General features: G+C 40.9%; 1 protein-coding gene across 1 annotated transcript in view; it reads right to left on the reverse strand.

Moving 5' to 3' along the window:
* Window positions 1-3,255: 3,255 nt before the first annotated feature.
* The window catches only part of rapgef5a (Rap guanine nucleotide exchange factor (GEF) 5a), a 46,905-nt gene continuing 25,533 nt past the window's right edge, over window positions 3,256-24,627 (reverse strand). Inside the window, 17 exon segments of the mRNA XM_054606462.1 lie at window positions 3,256-6,777; window positions 7,167-7,221; window positions 8,654-8,718; window positions 8,885-8,972; window positions 9,120-9,170; window positions 9,252-9,342; window positions 9,461-9,639; window positions 10,151-10,273; window positions 11,220-11,317; window positions 11,797-11,946; window positions 12,288-12,366; window positions 12,888-12,918; window positions 13,069-13,160; window positions 14,783-14,927; window positions 15,109-15,187; window positions 18,666-18,766; window positions 19,704-19,849. Of these exon segments, the coding sequence (XP_054462437.1) occupies window positions 6,659-6,777; window positions 7,167-7,221; window positions 8,654-8,718; window positions 8,885-8,972; window positions 9,120-9,170; window positions 9,252-9,342; window positions 9,461-9,639; window positions 10,151-10,273; window positions 11,220-11,317; window positions 11,797-11,946; window positions 12,288-12,366; window positions 12,888-12,918; window positions 13,069-13,160; window positions 14,783-14,927; window positions 15,109-15,187; window positions 18,666-18,766; window positions 19,704-19,849 (1,692 nt within the window). The 3' untranslated portion in view covers window positions 3,256-6,658.

Here is a 24,627-nt window from a genome sequence, read left to right on the forward strand (position 1 = left end):
TTGCATGTTGTATGTTGCATCCAAGTTTCTCTGTGAGGGGCTTGATCTGCTCTACATGATCATTGACCAGATGTCATCCAGGGCTCATTTAAGGACATTTAATTCTCTGGTTAAAAAAAAGAAAGATACACTTATCCCTCAACAAACCACTACATCTATGCTGCAGGACTGAATGAGACATTTCTTACTGAGAAATGTATAGGACCATATTAATTACAGTATTTAAAAAAAATACAAACTGAAACATGGAATACATCTAATACATAAGGAAAGTAATTACAAAACAGGGGTAAGATTGTCTTTTAAGCATATTTTGAAACTTTTTATAGACAAACATTTTTTTGTTAAGTGTGAAAAGCCATTCCATAATTTGGTTCCCCTAAATCTTATCGAAAATTGACCTCTAGAAGTAAATCATTTAGGAGGATGAAGATCTAAAGACTGACGAGTTGAGTAAGAATGAACCTGTGAATTTGCTTTGAAGAAGGTCTTGAAATGTTCTGGAATATTTCTTTCACCTAAAAGAATCTTATAAATAAAAACAAATTTGAAAAATATTGATGTCATATACATGACACACAGTGGAGCTCTGCTTCAGCCCAGCTCATCTGCGTGGAGATGTACTTGAAGCAGCTGTTGTTGTAGCTGATCCAGTACAACGGACAGTGGGCCTGCTAGAGCTCCACAAACGGCTCCACTTGATCGTCATCAGACTGAGACACGACACCCGTAGCCAGACCAACCAAGAAGAGGAACCGGAGCATGTTGGTGTCTCTGTCTGTCACAGGAGCAGGATGAGGATTGGTGTGTTGGTAAGAGTCGATCTGCACCGTTGGATTGGATCGAGAACATGAAGGAGACAAATGAAGGTCGCTTTCTTTATATGCTTCAGAGAGGGTGTTTTTCACTGCAGGCATATTATTGGTCAGCTGACGTTGGTGAACAGGTTCAGCAAACAATTACACAGTGAACACAAAGCTCAAAGACCACCAGCTCACCTAGAGATGATGCATGAATAAATATTTAATTTAATTTCCTCACAGATAAAGTCCATCTGAGGTAAAAAAGATGTGTTTTTTCAATAAAACCTCTCTCCAAGCTCTGCCAAAGTGAGCCATAAGAATGTTTCTTTTTACATTACAGTCATTTAGCAGACGCTTTTATCCAAAGCGACTTACAATCAGTAGCTCAAAGCTTATATTACATATCATTAAATATCATTCACCCATTCACACACTGGTGACAGGGCTACAATGCAAGACTCTAACTAACATTCATACAACATCCAGTCCACACCGATGGCAAAGCCTTCTGGAGCAACTTGGGGTTAAGTGTCTTGCCCAAGGACACATCGACTGCCGAAGCTGGGTATCGAACCGCCGATCCTCTGAATGGAGAACGACCCTGCTCTAGCGCAACAGCTGCCCTCTTTCTGTTGGTGATGAGAGATGAGAGTGTGTCTTTAAAAAATACTATTTAATGCAAAGACCAGGACTAAGCTGCTTATAACACTTACGTTCGGATTGAATCCTCAAGATCATCTTTGACTTCTGTCTCATAATCAATCAACTATGGTCTAAAATCACACTTTCCCCTGTCCATTCGATTCAGTATGATCCTAGCTCAGTGTTGAAATGATGATTAATACTTGTTGGAAAAATATTTCTATGTCATGCTGCTCATATTCACAATAGAGTGATTTAATTATCACAAGTGAGTGTGAAGTAAATGTTGAGTTGTGTCTACATAATTAGATATCCTCATGCTGGATAGGCAGTGCTCTTGTGATTGCAACAGCAGCTTGCCCAATATTGATCTATTGCAGGAGACTCGCACAGACATGAAAAAAAACACTTTTATGATTGAATTCAACATAAACAAGCAGGTGATAAATCTGTAGAATTATTTTTATTATGTCATTACTGTGTACCTATGACGCTAAATGTGTTAATATCCTACAACCAGGACTCTGACGTGAAAACAAGGAAATAACAGACGAGAAATCAATGTTCACCATTGATTGACAGCACTCTGGCACATTAATGAGTACATCTCTTGTATTTGTTTAATTATATTTTCACAGTTTCAAAAGAAAAAGGCCTGCGCTATATCAGAGAGGCAGAAGAAAAATATGTTACACTATCCCTCAATCACTGTTATATAGGCAAATCCACTTCTGCTATGTATGAGAAAGAAATGCCAGGGACCTTTTTATAAAATGTGCACTCCTTCCTTCGGACCAAGTTAATAGATACTGAACATGAGCCAATAAAAAAACATAAGCTCACCTGGAGACGTCTAAACCCACTCTTTCTTTTGGCAACTGTGAGATTTTCTATCATTAATCTGGGTTGTTTCTTTTGTCATATAAAATTAGAGAAGTATTTTTCATTACTTTTTGCTGTCTTCTTTGATATGTATTTATATGTTGATGCATTGGACTGCGTTGTCAGGGTAATCCAAACATTTATTTTTCAATCCATCCATGAATTGGGCAAACATATGCATCTAATAATACATTCTTGAGACCTTTAAATACTGTGTTCAAATGTTGACTGAATAGGGTTATATATTTTTTCATACAGAATGCAACATGGTGACAAAAAAGTTGACAATAGATCAACTTTAATTTGTACCTTCACGCACGTCAAGCAGCTAGCAAGTGTACACTGGCCCTGGGTTAATAATATATCAACTTGCTTAATCAATCTAATAAAACCTTCCCTGTTACAATCAGTATTTGGTGGACGTTTCTACTGCTTTTTATTGCTTATTTATAATACTTGTTTTTTTTTTTATTTCATTTTAATTTTAATTTTATCTTGTTTTTCTTTTACTATGTATCTTGTGTGCACTTTACCCTATGCTGCTGTAATCCTGCAAATTTCCCCGCTGCGGGACTAATAAAGGATTATCTTATATTATCTTATCTTAATACACAGATACAGACTCAGAGGGATTTATGCAGTGTCAAAGTGCAATGAGGATGATAAGAGGTCGAGGAGGAGCAGTGGAGGCCGGAGGTGGGCGATGTTGATCGGAATGAGGCAGGGGACGTTGCTGGGAAATGATCTCAACAATGATCTGGCACCAGATGAGTGAAGAGGCGGGGGTTGAAATACTGGAGGGTGACGAGCTGATTGCTGGCAGGTGCTCAGGTCTTGGTCAACACTTTTCACTTGTTCAAAACTACGCAGTATTTAGACATAAGCCAAAGAAAGACAACAAGCTCACCCAGAGATGTCACATAAAACCTATAATTTATTAATTTCAGTCAAATGTTGACATAGTAAAACGCTGCTTTAGAAAAGACATGTGGTTTCAGCTGTCAGAAGTTTGAGGGGACACGAGGGGAGACATATTGCTTTGTGGTTGACTATTTTTTTCATTTACAACTGATAAATAATAACAACATACCAAACATGGGCATATATTTACACATCAACAATATTACAATAGTACAAAGCCTTCAATGTCCTCTCTTGCATTGTGAACTTTGTGTTTTTTTTATTTTAACATGCAAACAGGTTTTAAACAACATTGCTTTAAAAAAACGTAACTTTACACAGTCATGACTACGGCCGATAAAACACTAAATTCACCTTCCTGTTGGTTTCCTGTCCGCTAAAGCGTTTGACACCAGAGGAAAGAGAAGAGCGTCATCACACTAACTTGCTCTCCTGCTGCTCTCAAGTGGCCACAAAACATAACTACAAGTACTTTTACATTCCAGCGTTGCAGCTTCAAACCACAAACTTGTTGTCTTCTCAAGAATGAACTGACACATTGTTGAACCTCTGAACATGGCACATGAACTTTTGTCACCTCAAAAATACATAAATAAACATTATATTACAATAAATAAGTAATATCGCACAATTATCCTGCTCTTTAAACACAACGAGCAGAGGTGTATTTGTGCATGTGTGCATCATGTACAGGTTAATAGTAAAAATGACTACCACAAGGCCTTTCTATGACACTGAATATGAACAGACCACGGCTCTGAATTATCAGCTCTAGCAGTCAAAGAATCACCGACTTGGTGTCACAGAAAGCATCTTCAAAGTGAGAGTATGTAACTTTTAAGCGGTGAAACAAGTCAACACAGTTTTGCTGCTTACAGTACAGCCCTATTTGGTTGGTATAACACATGGGGGCTACTGTTAGCAAACTGTAGACATATAGCAAAAGTTACATAGTCTGGGTTAGGGTTAGGGTTAATGAATGCTTTTCTTGAAAACAAATAAACTTTAGATTTTAAATAGACGTTTAGATTTTACATCCACATAAAATCAAATACTCAAATGGCCCAAGTAAACTTTTAATGTATTAATCAATTTTGGTGACCATAACAGTGTCCACAAAACTGGCTCCACATTCATTGTCGGAGCATCAGATGTGTTGGTGGCAACAGGTTAAAGTCTGTTTTTAAAAGCAAAGTGACTAAGCCGCTCATGGTAAACCAATTATATTTAGAAGTGAGTCTTGAGATCATCTCTGATCTTTTTCTTATAATGAACCAAACAATGTATTTGGCACTACAGTTGTTTGGGAAATCCCAGCCCTCCCTTGTCGATTTGATTCATTATGATCTGCGGAAGAAAGCAGCTCTGTGCTCTGAAAAGCGAAGTGTTGAAACGATGACATTTGTGGCAAGAACATTTCTACCGTATTGCACTTTAGCGCCCGTGTTTTATAACTATCCAAACAATGCAGGACATGCATCGCTACATAACATTTAGGAATCCTGCCTTTGGATGTTTCTTACTACTCAGCAGAAATGTACCACTGAAGTGACTAGGCTATGCATGAACATATACAGGGCAAGGACAAAAATAACACAACCACTAAAAAGGTCAGCCAGATGTGATGTTGTGGTTTAAGAGGGTGCGTCTTAATTTGTATCCACCATTGTCACTCATATATGATTTCTGAATGATTCTTCTCATCCCATGCTGCAATTCTTTCCTGGTGACTACGGACTGAGATGAGCAACAAGACAGACCGATCCCTCAGTGATTTGAATAACAAATAGATGTTTTTCCACGTGTCATGGCCATGTCAACAGGAAGATCTGTTTGGTTAGAAAGGATGTTAAGAGTGAAATTGTTGGGTGAACCAAAGCTGTAAAACTCCTAAGTGACAGTCTTACTCTAACGGCCTTCGGCCTTGTGCTTCCATTATTCTGTCCACACCCTGTGTTGGTTTTAACAAACAGTTTACACAAGACCACTTCTTAATGAAGTGATATTTTCAGTCAGTAAGAATGAATGTCAAAATCTCCTCATGAACATGATTTTGTTGAATAAAGCTATGTCTTAACAAAGGTCTGTGGTGTTTAACTTATCTGTTGAATAGAAAATAAAAAGGAAAATAGCTCTGTGATGGGGCTGTGTTTCCATAGCAACCCATTGAGAGAGCGATACCATCACACACCCTGAAATCAGTCATCATACTGTCAGAAAGAGTCTCTGCGAGCAGTCTGATCTGTTTTACAATATCACAGATCAGACGTCATTCCAGGGCTCAATAAAGGAACTCAAATTCTGTGGTAAAGAAAAACAAACACAGATTGCAAAACAAACCGAGATATCTACAGTACATCTACGCTGCAGGACTCAGTGTGACATTTGGCACTGAAAAATATAAAGGTCCATATTATATACAATGTAAAAGGATCCTTTTCTGTTCACACAAAAACATCATAGAGAGGAGTGCGTGAGGAGTGTCAACCAGGTCTCTAAAATGTAAATGAGAACCAAAAAACATTCACTACTCATCCACAGTTTATGAACTCTGGCATGTTCAGGTGAGCCTGAGTGTTTCCAACATCACAATCAGTCAATAAAAACCTCTAACAAAGCCTCCTTCACATGCCAGACACTGTTAACGTTGCACCTTTTGTCACTCACTGAGGCTGCACATTTATAGATAAAAGCCTCAGTGAGAAAAGGTAAAAAAGATGTATGTATCTTAGAGTGTTGTACTGCTGGTTGCTGCTTGCGTTACATAATATGCTACAACACAATAACCAGAAAAAAAGCACCACATCATACACCTAAATACAGATTGTTTTGTGTGTGTTACTGATGAGGAGGCTATCAAGTCCTTGTTGGCCTCCAGGGGGGTTGGACGAGACTTGAAAGACAGAAATAAAGAAACATTCCACCTGCTAAACAGGCTCATAAATAACCGAAAGATTATCACAAGAACAAAACTATTCAGTCCAATAGATACTGTACAAACTAATTACAGCCTCCTCTTCTCTTTGTCCCAGTTTGGCACTGTCCGACTTGCTGCTGCATCTCTTTACAAAGCGTGTTCTGACTTAAATCTTTTGACACATGATCCGTGTTATAAAGCCTTTAGCCTTTAGAGAACAGGCAGAGTGCAGCTCTGTCTTAATGGCTCTACATGGCACCTCATTTTCCACTTTGCATCCCAGCTGGTGGTGTGACTTTGTTTCAGTGTATGCGTCAGTGTGTGGCATTATGCTGTGAAAAGCGTTCTCCATGTCACACATACTCGGTGCTAGCATTTTCCACTGTGTCCAGTGTGTTTGTTTTTGTGCATCTGTTAGGGTATTTGTGTGTGTGTGTGTGCGTGTGTGTGTGTGTGTGTGTGTGTGTGTGTGTGTGTGTGTGTGTGTGTGTCTTTAAGCACGAGGCTCGAGCTTGTGTGACAGCTCGAAAAGTGTCTGTTGATTGTCGATGATGTGCAGGTAGTGAACGCTCGCCCTCACCTCCGCACTGTCGACCCCGATTACCTCGTTGCCTGAGAGATCGACACAAAAACGCGCACGTTAGTCACACGAAAGAGTTTTCACTGCAGTAGAACACACACACATTCACACACATTTTGTACAAACACAGACTGTATGATGTCCATATAAAGAGAGTAAAAGAAGAGTCTGGAAATGGTTGCTTGGAAACTGTAAGAGAGAACTGAGTGGTACAGGTGCAGTACACTAGCTCAGCGTCGGGTGGCGTCAGATTCCTCACAATGAATGGATCAGAGCATCAGTACTTAAAGAATACACGAAAATGAATAGTTTGTCACAGGAGTGAGGGGCCTGGAGAGCCCCTGTGGGTCAGCCTTTCTTATAATTTGTGATGTTAGGGTCATTTCACCAACAGAATTCACTCAGAAGTGAAAAGACTCACCTGGCTGGTCGCTTTGGCAGTGGCGAATCATTCTGACTGTGTCCGCGATCATGTGCTGTTGGTTTAGGAGAAGACATGTTGCATCAGTGCAAGACCAAACAGTCACAATGTAATTTGTAATGTACCATAGCGCTTACCCTAACGGCTACAACTAAGGATTATTTTCATTATTGATTAATATGCTGATTAATAGCTTGGTCTATAAAATCTCTAAAAATCATGACAAAGTCCATCCCATTTTCTCTAAATCCAAGATGATATCCACTTAAATATTATATAACACAGAGAAAAGCAGCTAATCTCCATATTTGAAAGGCTGAAAACTGCATTTTCTGTCATTTTTGCAAGAAAAATGACCGACTACTAAAACTAGTTGCCGATTATATCTCTGTCGACCAAATAGTCCACTTATCTTTGCAGCTCTACTTACTATCAATATTAATAACATCTCCGAAGTTTTATTAAAATGAGGCAAACCTGCTACATCAGCTGTCACCTATAGACCCTTTGACGTTTTTTGTTTTTTTTACTGGAAATATAACTGGAAACATGCCACAGTGAATGAGGTGCATTGAGGTGAAAGGTAGCAGATAAAAAGAAAACATGGCAACATAGCAAAACAGAGCTTGGTTTCAGTGAATTTCATTTAAGTAAATCAATCAATTAATCAATCAATCATCTCATTGATCTGTAACAGCAGCAGATGTAACAGCCTCCTGCAGCAGACCTGACAATTCCCCTCCTTTTGCAGTAAATATGCTTTTTAATGCCCAGAACTGATTAGCTAGCCAGTGATCTTGTTTCGACGTCTTTCTCTTAATACCATCCAGGAGTGATTTGAGTTAAAGTTGGCAGCATTTAAAGCAACACAATGTTGTTTAATTCTCTCTGAAGTGTTAGGTGTTACTTTTTCTGGCTTCATAATACACATACATTTTCAATGCACACTCCATTGGGTTAAATGTGTGTTCAGCTTGTTTCTATCAAACTTCAACCTGTTTCTGACCTGCCTGGCAGTTTGAAAGTTTCTTCTTCTTTTAGACGACATCTGCTCTGATTAATGACTGTGAAGCAAACGATATGATGAGAGCAGATGTGGCTCAGTAGGTAGAGCTGGCCGTCTCCTAATCGCTGGGTTGGTAGTTGGACCCCCAGTCTACATGTCAAAGTACCCTTGAGCAAGACACTGAACCGCAAATTACTCCCGCTTGTTAAGCTAGCATCTTTGCATCTTAGCATGCTGCCATCCATGTGTGTGAATGAGTCGATTAAACAGAGCGCTATTAATGACAGCATCTACCATTGTTGTCATAAATCAGTCACCTGTTGATGCAACTCGTCGTCTTGTTATGAATTTAGTTACTAGATCACAATTTAAACGATCGATTCAATCATCTATTTTCAATAATCTTTTTTAATCATTTTAATCTGTGGACTTGTCTTTGTGACACTGAAAGATTTAAAAAAAGAAAACGGACTCAACTTACCAGCTTCTCGAAGTTGACCAGGTTGTCGTGGAAGGTCTTATTTCCCTCGTGGATAAATGTGATATCTAAAAGCAAAGGACAAGTGTTTTATCATTGGTTCATTTAACAAAAGCAATTAAGTGTGTGTGTGTGTGTGTGTGTGTGTGTGTGTGTGTGTGTGTGTGTGTGTGTGTGTGTGTGTGTGTGTGTGTGTGTGTGTGTGTGTGTGTGTTAAGGGGTTAGAGATAATACCTTTCAGGAGAAGAGGCATGAAAGGGATCTTGGGAGGCTTCATCTTCTTGAAGGCTTCCCTATAGGCTTTGTGGTTCAGAGACGGATCCTGAAGAACGATGAGGGGAAGACGAAGAATGAGAGAAAACAGATTGAAAGGAAGGCATTTGAAAAGGAGAAGAGATTATCAAGTAAGAAAAAGAGGGATGTATTTCTAGCTTTGCATCTATCTCCATCTCTGATGAGAAAGTCTCACCGTGATGAGCTCCAACTCTGAGAAAAGCTTCTTGAACTTCCCCGGACATTTCTGAAAGGAAGGTGTTTGGTCACAATCCAGTTTAAAACACTTGTATAAAAATACACTAAACACATTCAAACAAACACTTACCTCCCAGGTTTGGTTGAGTCGGCTGACAGCTGCTGTGTTTAATCCCATGATGATGGCAAATGCAGAGTTCAAATTTCTTTGGGCTTTACAACTACAAATACACAAAAATGTAACACAAATATATTAGAATGTAAAGACATCTTGATCTGTTTGATGCATGCATTTATATTGGTATATATTTCTGAGAGGGTGTATCTGTGTGTCCTTACTGAGCTGCGATCTTGATGAACTTCTTGAGCAGCTGTACTCTCTTGTTGAGCGAAACACACATGAGCACCTCGGACATCACCCACTGCTGGACCTCGTTACAGCGCTGGAGCAGCACCGAGAGCGCCGCCGTGTGGCCCGTACCAGGAACACGGCTGAGGGTGTAGTACGCAAGCTCTTGCTGCATGTGGAGGGAGAGAGAGCGTGAATGAAAGACATCAAGCTTTTAAGGGAAATGCCCAAAAAATATGTAGTCCCTGTTGTTTTGTCCAACCAACAGTCAAAAACTCCCCCCAAAAAATCCATTTACAATCATAAAGAACAAAGAAAAGTGAATTTTGAAAATGGGACTACATTGTCAAGATTTCAAAATGATGCAGTAACATCCACATTACAGTGTAAGATGCAGCCTGTGTCTCTTCATCGGCGCTATGCTTCAGCACTTTTCACAAGAAATATTCAGCCGCTCAGCTGCAAGAAGACTTTCTGTACTCATGATCCAGCAAGTCTTGTAGAGAATTTGCATCTTTAATGCTTATGTTCCAGCAATCTCTGCTATGAATATGAATTAACTATAAATGATGTGCACACACCACATGCATATATTTGAGTGTGTGTGTGTGTGTGTGTGTGTGTGTGTGTGTGTGTGTGTGTGTGTGTGTGTGTGTGTGTGTGTGTGTGTGTGTGTATACCTCGTGGATGGATTTGAAGAGGCTCCAGTCCAGGTGTGTGAGAGCAGCTGCCACATCCCAGGTGTTAATACCTAGGAGTCGCACCGGCCTCCTGCTTAGCTCAGCGCTGTCCGTTAAAGGAGGCTAAACACACAAAGGAAAGTTAAGCTAGACTAAAAAAATACTGTACGCAAACACAGGGGCTGTCTATTTACAGGAATAGGGCTATCTCTGAATAAGCAATAGCAACAATATGTCCCCTTCATAATAACCTACAGAACAATGAGCCTGTAGGGGAAAGAAACAATATAGCACAGAGCCGTTAGAGCAAAGTGCCTCCTGCGTGCATACAAGCAGAACTGAAATCTAAGCGGTGATTCCTCAAACACAATTGTTCTTTACAGCTCTGGTTACAGGTCACCGTAATAACTAAAATTCAGCATTTGTGAGCCTGACAATAGAGCATTAACCCAGCAGATAACAAGCTTTATAAAACTATGTATTGCTTACTAGTGGCACAGTAAATAAATAGGTCTAATCTAGAGCATCCACTGGTTTGTTAATGATAGCTTGCTTAAAAATACCTATCCCAAAAAAAATTACAAATCCCTTGAACTACAGTTTGTAAAATGCAATATGTTGCAGAACTATTTAAGAAAACACAGCTGAAGCTCCACTGTAAAATAAACATGCCATTACAAAATAACACTTTCTCCCTGATACAGCACTTTCCAATCCTGCTGTCACGGTTGGGCAACAACAAAATAATTACGGCTCACACCTTTTCTCTCCTACTGAGTCAGAGTTAATAATCACCTGGCCGAAGTCTTTCCGGCTTGCTTATAATGCATGACTCATCGTAACACTGTGAAAATATGTCAGTTTGGGATTTAGAATATTTATTTTCATGCCTGATTTAGCCAGAAGAAGAAAATATCAGAGGCACCAAATGCCTAAATAATCACATATTTGAGAGGTCGTGGTTTGCTTAAAACCTGCAATCTGCATGTTTAGCCTCTATGAATGTTTATGACAAATTGAGATTGGGTGTTACATAAAGACAAAAGCACAGACAACAGTATTTACATACCAGAATCTCAGTTAGATCTCTGCGACAGGCCACAAGCTTTCCCTGTGGGGTCATAGACTCTGAATACACACAGTCACTGGGCTGTAACACCCTCCGCTCTGCAGAGACAAAGGAAAGAGAGAGATGATGATAACAATTTGACAAGGACTCCCAACCACAGGATACTTGTACCCCAGGGAGTACTTTTGCAGTTGCCAAGGGGTAGGTGGAAGGATTGTGGAGAAGCCCAACTAATTAAAGAAAGTTAAGCAGTTGATAAATGATTAAAATAGATAGCTAAAATAAAAAAAACAGTTCGCTTAAAGTATTGAGCAAATTGTTAACCAATTGTTTAAACTAACTTATTAACGGTTAAAATTGTTAAAAGTATTGGACATATGGTTAACATAGATGGATAGATTGCAATGGTTTAAATAACTAAAGGTCATGTAGAAATGCTTGTAATAGACAGAGGCAGTCGATGAACTGTTAAAATAGCTAGCCTAAAGTAATCAATAATTAATAAAAAGATACAGTTTCTGCCACCCCAAGGTACACATTTTCATGCATTTCTTTGTGTGTGTTTGTGTGTGTGTACCTCCAGTGTGCGACGCCACAGCAAGCACCATGTCTTCTTCTGGTCTGTCCATCTTCTGACCCACAATTCTTAGCATCTCATGGACTTCCAGTGAGGGGTTCGTGTGGACACTCAGGTAGGAGTCAGAGCTCACATGCACGGAACAAATGACTGAAAATATGTATATATAGAAAATGGTCATAGGTCAGTGAATGTACTGTACATATAATGTAAATGTGTTTATGCAACACAGTAAATGGCAAATATCTGAAACACTGAAATACTGTAGTGTCACAATGAAGAAGATTTAGAGAAAAAAAACCTCAAGTATTTACAGAGAGGGACTTGAGTTAAGTACTTAAGCAAAAAATAAATAAACCGCTGTATTTAAGCAATTTGCATGTGCAATGTGAAATTAAAACTCACAGTCTAACATTATGCATAATTGTGTACAGTCATGGGGCAGTGTGTTTTGTGTTGTGTAGGAGTGTGTTTGTGTGTTTGTTACTCACCCTCTCTAGTGTCAGTAGGTGGACTTCTCAGTTGCAAACAGTTTTCCTTCAAACTCAACTGCTGATACATTTGTTTACTCTGACAGAAAGCAGAAGAAACATGGTGATGTATAATACTGTATCTTTACTTCACTGAGTATGCCGCTGCACTGATAACATCTGTATCCACACCTCTATGGGCTTAAGTGTCTCAACTTCTCCAGTCAAACTATACCTTCAATTGTTCCTTTTTTATCTAGAAAAGAAATGACTATTCGTATGGTTTTACTCAAAGCCGATCACCGCAAGTGCCCTTTGATTCAAAGCGACATGTCATTGGCAAACTATGCAGCGGGAACAACTCATACAGTCTGTGGTGTGGTGAAGTCAAGCATGTTGTATTAGACGGAGTTAGCAGTTCAGCGTGCCAAGATGGGACATTTTATGTGTTTTTTTTTTAAATAACTCCAACCTATAGCATTTAACAAAACTATATTTATATATATGCGATTAAAGAATTTGAAAGTTAGAGCTGCAGAGTTGAGGTTATATCAGTAAAGTGTAGCTGGCAGAGTCAAGCAGCATGGATGTAGTAAAACTTCCTCCCTCTGTCTGGCTTACCTTTTGGTTTGGAGGACAGTCATCGACAGTGCTACAAAACAGAAATAAGCACAATGGTGAGCAGGGATGCAGGCAGGCATGGAAAAACAAAAACACACACCCACACACACACACACAATGTGACAGGCAGTCATATTCAATGCAGAGAACAAAGTCCTTGTGCAGAGACAAACACACTCACTGTCTGCGACGCAGGAGTTTCTGGAACTCCTTCAGGTCTTTCTCCAGTGTGGGGAATTCATACAGATCTTCTAAAACACACCTGTACAAGGTCTAACAGAGAGAGGGAGAGGGAAACAATCATGTTGACACTTGTTTTTTGGTTCGATGGTAAAATATGTTTGTTTGGTCTATCAGGAAGGCTGTTAACTGGCAGCAGGAAATAGCATTGAAACATGTTCGTCTTTGGACGTTCTCCAAAGGTTCAGTCTCTAACCATCACTGGCTCAATATCAAACTGACTAGCTGCCTGTTATAACACAGCTGGAGGATGGTATGAATAAATCTCAAAGTCAGCTGGCAAATTTCAAAATACGTACTGATAACGGAAATGAGTGACAAAATGTGTTTGTTCGTAATTTAGGTGGAGCAACCTTCTAACCCTACCAGTCCTAATGAAAGGTAATCAAAAAAGTTTGATTTCATATAGTGTCAACAAATACGACTTCACATAAACACTGCTGGTAAGTAATCAAGGACAAGAAGGACAAAGAGGCAAAGATAAGGTATAACATACAACAAAATAGCGTGGCATTAACGTCACAGTCTGTGCAGCTCATTTACTGAGTACCATCAAGTGTAAACTATGCTGCGTAGGTAGGTTACATTAAAGAAACATCAAATTCGCTACTTTGTACTTAAATGGGTGACTAGGCACGTTCTGTGTCCGTGTGTGCAGGGCAGAGCATTAGTAAGTAGCATGAAAGCTCAGGGGGCAGTGACAGTGACAACTTGCAAGGATCCACACACACACACACACACACACACACACACACACACACACACACACACACACACACACACACACACACACACACACACACACACACACACACACACACCTCCAAACACCTGCTTATCGCCGTCATTGACCCACCATAGCCTCCCGTCCCAATTCCCCTCTCATGCCTCTGTTACTAGGCAACTATCACCTGGGTTACGCACTCCATATGAGATTATTATACCCATGCCAACCCCTGCACTTTGGTTTCCATGGCAACCCAGCACAGAGCGACTGAGCCACCGTGAGGTTAGGGAGGGACAAGTGATTGGTGAGTGGGTGCGCTTGTTGTTGGTGAGCGGTTGGACGAGTACATATGTGATGGTGTTGTGTGTGCGTGTGTGTGTGTGTGCGTGTGCGTGTGTTTCTCTTTCAGTGTCACGGTTGTCACTGGGGATTCGAATCCAATTCAGCCGAACATGTGAAAATATAGCAGTAAATATTTCTACTGGTTATCTTGTATTACACTCTGAAAGAAAAACATACAGCCATATATTATGATTATGCACTAATGCCTCATATGACTATTAAGGTGTCTGTATTCTGTCTCTGTCTTATTAGTTTGCTTTGTCAGAAGGATGAAATAAAAAAAACATCAACCAGGTTCTCCTGTGGGAGAAAGCTGGAGCACATTTCAGTTCAACAGGAGCTGCAGCAGACAAAAGGATCAGACGAAAAAGCTCCACAAAATGCTTGATGTCCTGTCGTCATAAAAGACAACCCCGTATAAGAACAAGGCAGAGAGATAAATCAAGATAAATGAGGCCTTTTATGTTTTTGAGTATGAAAGGCCACCAGAGGATCCAACTCATTATATTGTTGAAATACAAGAAACAAAGTGAAAAGAAAGACGAAAAACAAATGGATGTGGTGATGAAGGCGGGTGGTGCCATACCTTCATGAAGCTCCTGACGTGCTCCTCTTCCTTCAGGAAGTCCTTGTAGAGCCGGCTCCAGTGGGAGACCAGCTGCAGTACTTTACGCTTCCTGAAGAGGGCGTCTTTGCCCTCCTCCTGGCCCCTGCAGCGGGCGCTGCTATAGGTGAGAGCAGTCAAGGGGACAACTAAGAACAGTGTGGGGGCTGAAAGGATTTGTTTTTGGTGTGTGTGTGTGTGTGTGTGTGTGTGTGTGTGTGTGTGTGTGTGCGTGTGCGTGTGTGTGTGTGTGTGCGTGTGCGTGTGTGTGTGTGAGATCATGCGAGCGTGTTTGCCATTAAGGATATTGTCCCAGCAGAGCCTGACAGAGGTCATTGGTGGACATGAACACCAGGTAGGTCAACAGGAAGTCATCCAGCAGTGTTTCTGAAACAAAGGAAACATACCATCAGTCACTTCCAAGGCCTTTACTGGCAGAATGGTCCAAGTGTGAGATTTCAACTTATTTGCACGTTTAAAATGTGTTTAGTTTCTCCCTTTGTCCTTCTCTTTACTTCTGATTAATTCAGTCCAAACGACTGAATGTAGACTAATCAATATGTCCTCTATGTGTCAGCCACGTTACAAATAGACTTTTAACAGAATGGTAGGAGTGATCTTCTAAAGTAGCTTTAAAGTAGTGACAATAAATAATTCTATGTCAACAATGGATAAAGTGTAATTTGATAATGATGAACAAAGTTAGCTAAAAGGTGGTGAACATAGTGGAGCATTTAGCAGTCAAAGAGCCAGCTATTTCCCCTTAAGGAGTTGGTGGAGACAAAAATCTGAGCTAAAAGAAGAGTGAAAATTGGACTTACATTCATCAGTCAAGCAATATTAATACTGCTCTGTGTCTGTTGGATGTGTAAATATGAAAATCTTTGCAAACATATTTGCCAAATTAACCTAAAGAGATGATATGTATTTTATGGCAAAACCATTCCATCAAATAAAAACATCTTTCATACACATTTCATGAAAACTCAGTGTGACATGTTTAGTATAAGGTTCTGTGGGTTTCACCAAAAATGAGTTGCACTGCATGAGTTTGGAAATGAAGAGGTTAAATGTTATTTGCTTATTCTCTTGGCTCATATTCACAACAACTTCAAAAACGAAAGAAATGCATCAGTGTAGAGCAAGCAAATTTGCAAGACGGCAAGTGTGTGTGTGTGTGTGTGTGAGAGAGAGAGAGAGAGAGACTCAGCAGGTGTTCAATGGGTAAGAACCGAATATAAACAGCCCTCGTGGCAGATGGGTAATGAGCCATTGTTGGTGTGAGGTAGCAGTGATGTGTGTGCATGTGTGCATGTGTGTGGTTTCAAACTCTTTCTCTGGGCAAATGTGTGACCCAAATATGGCTCTGCCGGGCAGAGACCAAAGAAATCAATTATAGAAGCCTGTGCGAAGGCTGCAGCATTAATATTTGATCAACTGTCTTCTCTTTAGAAATAAAAATACTACTTTTCTCAAGAAATATTTTTAGGGAGGCCTGACTGAGCTTATCACTTCTGCAAAACCCTGTTGACTCACTTCCTGTAGAGCTCCTTGTTGACCGGCTATCAGTCTTTTTTTTTCTGACTTCTATTTCCCTCTCTCACTCTCTCCATCAAACTCTCCTCATCCACCCCCCCCAATCCCCATTTTTCATTTTCTCCTTCTCGGCGGTTACATTTCCTCCCTCTACTACTCTCCTCCTACGCTCCCTGTGATGATAAATATCCATTTTTATCTTTAACATATGCCCTCTGCATTTGCCCGCTGGCACGCACAAAGTCAAACACATGCACTCACAGACACAGCAGCACACACACACACACACACACACACACACACACACACACACACACACACACACACACACACACACACACACACACACACACACACACACACACACACACACACACACACACACACGATGAATGACTCATTCAGTTGTGACCTTGGGGTCTTTATCTCTTGTGAGAGAGTAAGGAAAAGAGAGAGATAATGTGTGAGTGCTGAACTAATCGCAGTAATCTGCTGCTGTGTTTTTTGTTGTGTGTGTGTGTTTTTTTTATGTGTACATGGGGAGGAGCGGTTGGGGTAATCGCTCTCTCTCTCTCTGTGGAAGCGTGTTCGAGCCTGTTCAACATGCTGCACAGCTAAGCCCACTAAAACGGCACACTGATGCTCAGCACCACCCCAGAGGGCCCACACACACACACACACACACACACACACACACACACACACACACACACACACACACACACACACACACACACACACACACACACACACACACACACACACACACACACACACACACACTCTGACACACACACACACGCACACCCTCATGCTTATTCAGTGCACATATACCAAAAGATAGACACACAGATACAGAGACAAAGACACCCAAACATGCACATACACTCTTGATCTACATCCCTGCTTCTGCGTCCTTTAAACAAATTGAAAAATGCGTCTTTTCTCTTTTCAGTGAATAAATATCAGGCGGGTTTCCACCACAAAGACCATCTCAGTTCTCTCTCTCTCTCTCTACTACATTCATCTAGCTCTCTCTTTCTTCCTCTGCTTCCTGCAATTCAGTGAGATGGCTCCCTGTGGACTGCTGGGAACTGGTGGTGCTGAGGAGTTGATACATAAAGACGCCTTGTCCTAAAACGGTGAGAGTAGGTTTTTATAAAACACAGGTTGGGACCCAGATGTCTCTGTGTGATAAAAGTATTACTTTACTGGACATGGGCTCCATGGTGATAGTGAATTTTATTTATTTTGACCCAGTGGACAAATATGTTAACATTCACTGACTAATGCAAGAAGAAATCAGTTTGTATCTATTTTGAGCAGGAATGATTATCTTACTTATAAGCATGAAAAGGACAAAAAACCTAAACCAACTCACATCACAATTACTTTAAAAAAAATCCCAAAACAATAAACTGATCAACAATCAAGTCAACTGAAAGAAAATTAACTAGAACTAGAGTTGACATCCTCGCCACGGCTGTCGTCGGCATGGAGCCATAATAAAATACTATTTTGATCTGACAAAACACTGTTAACTTCAGTCTTTTTATGTATTTTTCACTGCTTTCTAATATTTTACATACTAAACAATTAACTGATACTGTGTAAAAAATATTCAAAATTAATAAAAATGAAAATAATTAGTGGCAGCCAAATTACAAAACGTATCCCGATAACTGCTGCACTGTCAAAGAACCCAGTAGCTTTAAGGTAGACTGTCACTTGAGCATTGTGAAAATGAGATATGACAGCACTGAAATAGTTTGCAACAGAAATGCCTGCAGCAACTCAAGGGAATCCTTTCACAAACTCATTAGAGGGTTTAACCTCTTGAATGTTCCTCATATTTACAGATTTATAGGCATGACTTGAATGAATGCACACACACAGACACCTGGATGTGGTGTGAGGGTTGACTGACTCATACAGCCTTACACACACACACACACACACACACACACACACACACACACACACACACACACACACACACACACACACACACACACACACACACACACACACACACACACACACACACACACACACACACACACACACACACACACACACACACGATCAAACGCGTTCAAACTTGTTGTGTGGCAATAAATATGAAATCCTTTGGAATGAGAGGGCGGGGAGTTGCTTTGTTTGAAACATACCTTTGGTCAAACATCGTAGCTCCTTTATTTATAAGACAAACTGTCTTACTTTAACTATAGTTTTACTATTATACTTTTTATATATTTCTACCTTTTTATGGAGGTACAGCCACATTGTTTGTACAGATGCCCTTTTACACGTGTGTTGACAAACTTACCGCTCTCCCGGCTCTCTGGCGCCCCTCTTTGGTCGTCCAACCGCAGGTCACTCAGCAGGTGCTCCAAGATCTTGAGCGGTGTCCCCGAGACCACCACATACCTGTAAGACGAAGAGTTGCAAACATTTTTTTTCTCACTGGAGCTCCAAGAACGACCCCTTCCACCCCTCCATCCTCCCTCCCGCTCTTCCTCCTTATTCTCCTCCGCATCGTCGTCATCGATGTAGCGGAAATGTGGAACATCAAATGTACAGATTTCTGAACTGCTACCATCTTCATCATCATTGCTATCCACGTCATCATCATCGTCCTCCTCATCTTCATCATGTATGTCCTCCTCTGCCTGTGCAAGCGTAGCTAGCTCAGTCATCTTCATATCTAAACACTTCCAGATGATCTGCCCTCATCTGAGCTTTGCGTACCCAGGAGGCCTCTCTCCTGTGGGGTAAACTGCCTTGCCGTCTGCCCCTGTCAGCTAAGAGCTCCGGAGATTACAACCCTCCCTCAGCTGGCAGCACTCGGAGGGAACTGATTGCTACTGAAGATGCAGAGCACTGTATACACGCAGACAAACACACACCCACCCACTTAACCTGCCTGTCACTGACACTCCCTGCATTGTGCCTTAGGTCTTGGCACACATTGGCCTGAAAACAACACACACAAACACTGCACAAAGAAATGTAGTTTGAGAAAAATCTTTTGTACGGTCACAAACACACATAAGTGATTCTACATGCACACACTGATTTGTGGAAGGAAGTCCTGGTGTCATCTTTGTTTCCCTTTCAGCTGAAAACAAAAAAGCCATTCTCTTCTTCCTGCTCTGTGCCAGTAGCTAAAGCATACATTATCTATCTACACATACAGTGTTGACAGCACTACTGATATTTTGCATGTGCATGCAAGGTTTTGTGTGGTTACAACTTGGGATACCAAAGTATGAAGACTGAAAACAGGAGGGAGGAGTACTATGATTATGTTTTTGTTGCTACTGTTGGTTTAGAGGGCTCTTATTATCTAGGAGGAGGTACTGACCTCTTGTCACAATCCTCCTCTCTGGATCCGCCCCCCGACGACGTGGGTGAGGGCCGGTCCGACGGCGACGTCACTGATGATGTCACTCTCCGCAACACCAACACATCCCGTCCTCTCTCCTTCAGACAAACCCTCCCCACCGCCTCCTGAGGGAGATAGGGAGAGAGAGACAGAGAAAGAGAGAAAGGCATGTCACAAAGTGAGGCAAGGACAAAACTGTTGGATGGCGATTCAAGGGAGTTAAGATATTGGATGTTTTTTCCAACAGTAGATACTTTTATGCAATGTATCAGCAGTCAACCCTCATCAAAGCTTTACATACCAAAGAAGAGAACAGAATACCAGTGTGTCCAGACGAGGCGACCGACATTTTAGCCGTGTTGCTATCGTAGGCATATTTATGTGTATTGGTTTTTGTGTATATGATCCCCGGAATGCCAAACACATTGTGGTAAACTAAAAACTATGTTGCGATTAAATTTGTTGTACCCCAAAGAGCATTGACAAGTTTAAAGGTTCAATATACAGGATTCTGAAAATGAATATAGCAGCAAACAACTTTTGTGTATGTAAAGATACAGTGGAGTAATGTTTATCTGAGCAGAGAATGAAGTTGCTCTCCCTCTGTGTGTCTGTTACACAAGCTTTTCCTTGCTTCGTTAACATAGCCGGGCCGGCCACATTTCTTTGATTGCATGTTAGTGCATGTGACGTGCTCCACTGGGGCAAGCACCTTAAAGCACCTTTCATTTTCATCCATCAAATGTCGCTTTCAATACATAGCCTACTATCTTGGTCACAATTTTCTGGGGACCAAGTTTAAGAGACCATAAAGCCAATACATCGTATCAAATAATTTTGATATAGTCATGGGCCTCAAATATCCCGTATCAAACAGGCTCTTGTATCCAGAACCTTTTACTTAATTAAGTTTTAAAAGTTTGAACGACACATACACACACATGCAGCACACACACAATCGCTCACCAGTCCACACATGTAGGCACAGATTCTGGTGCCCCAATCACAGGGAAGTATTGCATTTCCTGCCTTCAGAAGAATACTACTGTGGAGTAAATAACAATGAGGACATCTAGGAATGTAGGCAGACACTTGAAATGATGTCCTGCTCCAAAAATCAACAGCAACTTGATCTGTGACTCAGGCAGGCACGCACACACACACACACACACACACACACACACACACACACACACACACACACACACACACACACACACACACACACACGCACACGCACGCAGTGACAGTAGAACAGAGCTCCAGATGGACAAAGGAGCACAATGAGAAAAAGCCTGAGGAGAGGAGAGGAAAAAGGAGAGGAGAAATGGAGATCAAAGGCAGAAGACAGGAGCAGGAGGAGAGATAAAGAAGCGGCGTCTCTCCTCCAGGTGCTCGCTGCCGTCTCTGTCGCAGCCAGAGGGATCGAGCAGCAATCGCAACTGACACAGAGAGGTTTTCTATGCAGGGCTGTCTGTCTGTCGCACTGGGTCTTCCTTTAATAAACACACTACAGATGCATTATGTAAGACTTCACGGGGTCGTTTTTAGTGGTACATCAATATTTCAATGCCATTACAGCATTGTTTAAAAAAAATCTGAAGCTTAAAAAAAGTTCCAGGGTTCATAGACGGTGTCGACACTACAATAATCAATAACTGTGATTTTAGCCATTATGAAGCACTAACACTGAGCGCTACTAATGCAGTCACTGATGCCCCTGTAACACACTAAAAAGATTCAATAGACAGGCCGACACGAACAAGCAAACACAAACACGCACACACGCACACACACACACACACACACACACACACACACGCACGCTCTGTATCTCTGTGATCGTCTGATGAAAGGAGTTTTCTGATCTTGAGACAGCTGGTTCTTACTTGGGTCAGACAAAACAATTTGCCCAAAGGGCTCTGTATATGTGTGTGTGTGTGTGTGTGTGTGTGTGTGTGTGTGTGTGTGTGTGTGTGTGTGTGTGTGTGTGTGTGTGTGTTGTAATACAGATGTTTAATGCACTGAGATCCCTGAATCCTCTCCCTCAGCTGTGTGTGTCACATTTTCTACTACAACATTCATCTGATTAAATACAATTTAAATTAAAAGTTGTATTTCATCCCCACTCAGGCTCATACATGTTTATTTAACAAATTCCATATCTACAGTATTTGAATATAAGTACTTTGGAACTTTGTTTTTACAAGTTGAATAGCACTTCGAGGTAAATGTGTAATTTTGGGCTACATATATGAAGTCAGACTTCAGCTCCATGTTAACTGTCAATGTTTACATTAAAGCTTAAGGATAATGATGATATAACACTAGCAACTGCTACACAGAATATTATTCATTTATGTTGATGCGTTATAATGATTCATTGTCGGGGCGTTCAGGTAGTTCAAAGGTTAAAAAGAACTCGCCCACTACTGCAGAGCATTTATCTTGGCTGAGCAACAGAAAAAAGAAAACTGGAGGTGTTGAACGCAGCACAATTTCTTGTTCAGAGGATCTTAAACTTTGGTAAGACAACTGGAGCTTCTTGCAGTAATTTCAAAATGTCTTTATAAATAATTGCTCAGTCCTCCTATTCAGCTATAATTAATTTAAGAGAAAACTATTTTCAGATTTTTTTTTTCAGATTTTCACATTCCATAATGTACAGAATACAAAAGACTAGCAGGTCTTTAAAGTGAACCCACCCAAGGACAATGTGTACTTTCATTTTAATATGCAAGATGCTGGAATGAAATGTCCTCAAGGATTAGAAAAACAGAGATGCAAACAGCTGATAAATAAGCCAGTGACAGCTGATGTAAAGAGATCTGACTCTGCAAGCAATTAATTACAATTTGGGCTGGCACCCAGACCGCACCCAGTGGCCCAGATATCAAGATTACAAGAGTTTTGTGACTAAGTGGTCTAAAGGGTACATGCCATTAGACCACATCAACAAGGATTCAAATATGAACCTGAATGCTTTATCATAAGTCTTCCCCTTTACGTGTTCTGACCTTTCCAGTCTCTCTACACCATCAACTATCTCAAAAAACAAAGTTCTCCAGAAATACCATGAAAAAAGAAATGTAGAGAGAGATTACGTAACTAATCATAGCTGCTATAAAAAAGGATAAGAAAATGTTGTGGTGTTCCTGATACAGTAGCAAACGGTTGATCTTTCCGATAACACACTCACACTCTTTACTCAGATGCCAAGAAAAACAACTTCGAGCCAAGAACGGAGGAAGGAACACACACACACACACACACACACACACACACACACACACACACACACACACACACACACACACACACACACACACACACACACACACACACACACACACACACACACACACACACACACACACGATCAAAGACCTTCCAGAAAATGCACCAAAACAAAAGTAAAACTTACACATTCCCACTATGCGAACTGTATGTGCATTCTCACATATACATATAAACACACACAAATAATCTGTAGTAGAGTTGAGTGCAAACAGCAGCTCCTTGGATCAACATTAATTTAGCCTGAGAAAGAATGCAAGCTATGAAAAGTAAAAATATACAGAGAAGGCACTTGGACTCTGTGGAGAGGAGGGGTGAGAAAGTTATGCAACACAGAAAGAAACAGAGAGAACAAGAAATGAAAGCAAGATGAAAGGCAAGAGACCGGGACAGAAAGTGAGAGACGCGGAGGAGTGTTGGGAAAAGTGAGAAACACAAGAGGCAGTGTGAGAGAGACGATGTTTGAATCCAATGGGTTTCATCCAAATATCCATCAGCTGGAGAGTCGATTAATTATCTTTGAGAAAAAGAGAGAATTGCAAGAACTAATTGATTAGTTTCCTCAGTCTGAGCCAACAATGGTGTAATATGTCAGGCTTTGGCTTAAAGACAAAACAAGTACATGATATAGTATATTATGTAATACAGCCTATAGTGGTTTAAAACTAGTATGGTACAGTTTGAGTGGACATTAACTCTAGAGACAGAATTTAAGGATTTCCAAACCCACTTCCAAACTGCTGTACGACAAAACTGTCTTTCCACTAATGTACAAACCTCCTTAACTGCTTCTGTGAAAGTCAGTTCTCGGGGCCGTCACTTGTTCTCAGCTAAGGTGTGTCTGTTGCTTTCCTTCCATTTCTCCCCATCCCTTCCTTTAATTCAACCATTTGTACTTCCACCTCGTCTCCACCCTTTCCCTCCTCACTATCTCCTTTTTCTCTTTCCACTCCTCGCCACACTCAAGCCAAGTTTCTCTTTCTCTCTCCGTCTCTGAATGTTCCGACGTTATGCTCCAAAGGTTTGAGATTTGGGGAGAGAGAATGGAGACAAGAGGACAGGACACACACTTGCCCTGCCGCTTAGGGGTCATGAACTGAATACACATCACACATCACACACACACACGCACACGCACACTATGACGTAGTGTACAGAGGAAAGGTGGGCCTCACGGAAAGCAGAAAGGAAGCACTCTCTGTTCCCTTTGTGTTCCTGTGTGTGTGTGTGTGTGTGTGTGTGTGTGTGTGTGTGTGTGTGTGTGTGTGTGTGTGTGTGTGTGTGTGTGTGTGTGTGTGTGTGTGTGTGTGTGTGTGTGTGTTGATAGTGACCATGTCGTATCTGTGTTGTGATAGCTCGGAGTCTGATTCCCTGAAAATATTTGATAAGAATATGAAAACACAATGCTTTTGGGTCAGTAGCAGTATTATTATCCACAACGATTAGAAAGTAACTCAAGCTACCAGACAAGACTGCCTGTGTATGTGTGTGTGTGTGTGTGTGTGTGTGTGTGTGTGTGTGTGTGTGTGTGTGTGTGTGTGTGTGTGTGTGTGTGTGTGTGTGTGTGTGCGCGCGCGCACACGTGCATGTGTGTGTGTCATACATG

The sequence above is a fragment of the Anoplopoma fimbria genome, chromosome 10 (genome assembly GCF_027596085.1).
Source record: "Anoplopoma fimbria isolate UVic2021 breed Golden Eagle Sablefish chromosome 10, Afim_UVic_2022, whole genome shotgun sequence".
Taxonomy (NCBI): Eukaryota; Metazoa; Chordata; class Actinopteri; order Perciformes; family Anoplopomatidae; genus Anoplopoma; species Anoplopoma fimbria.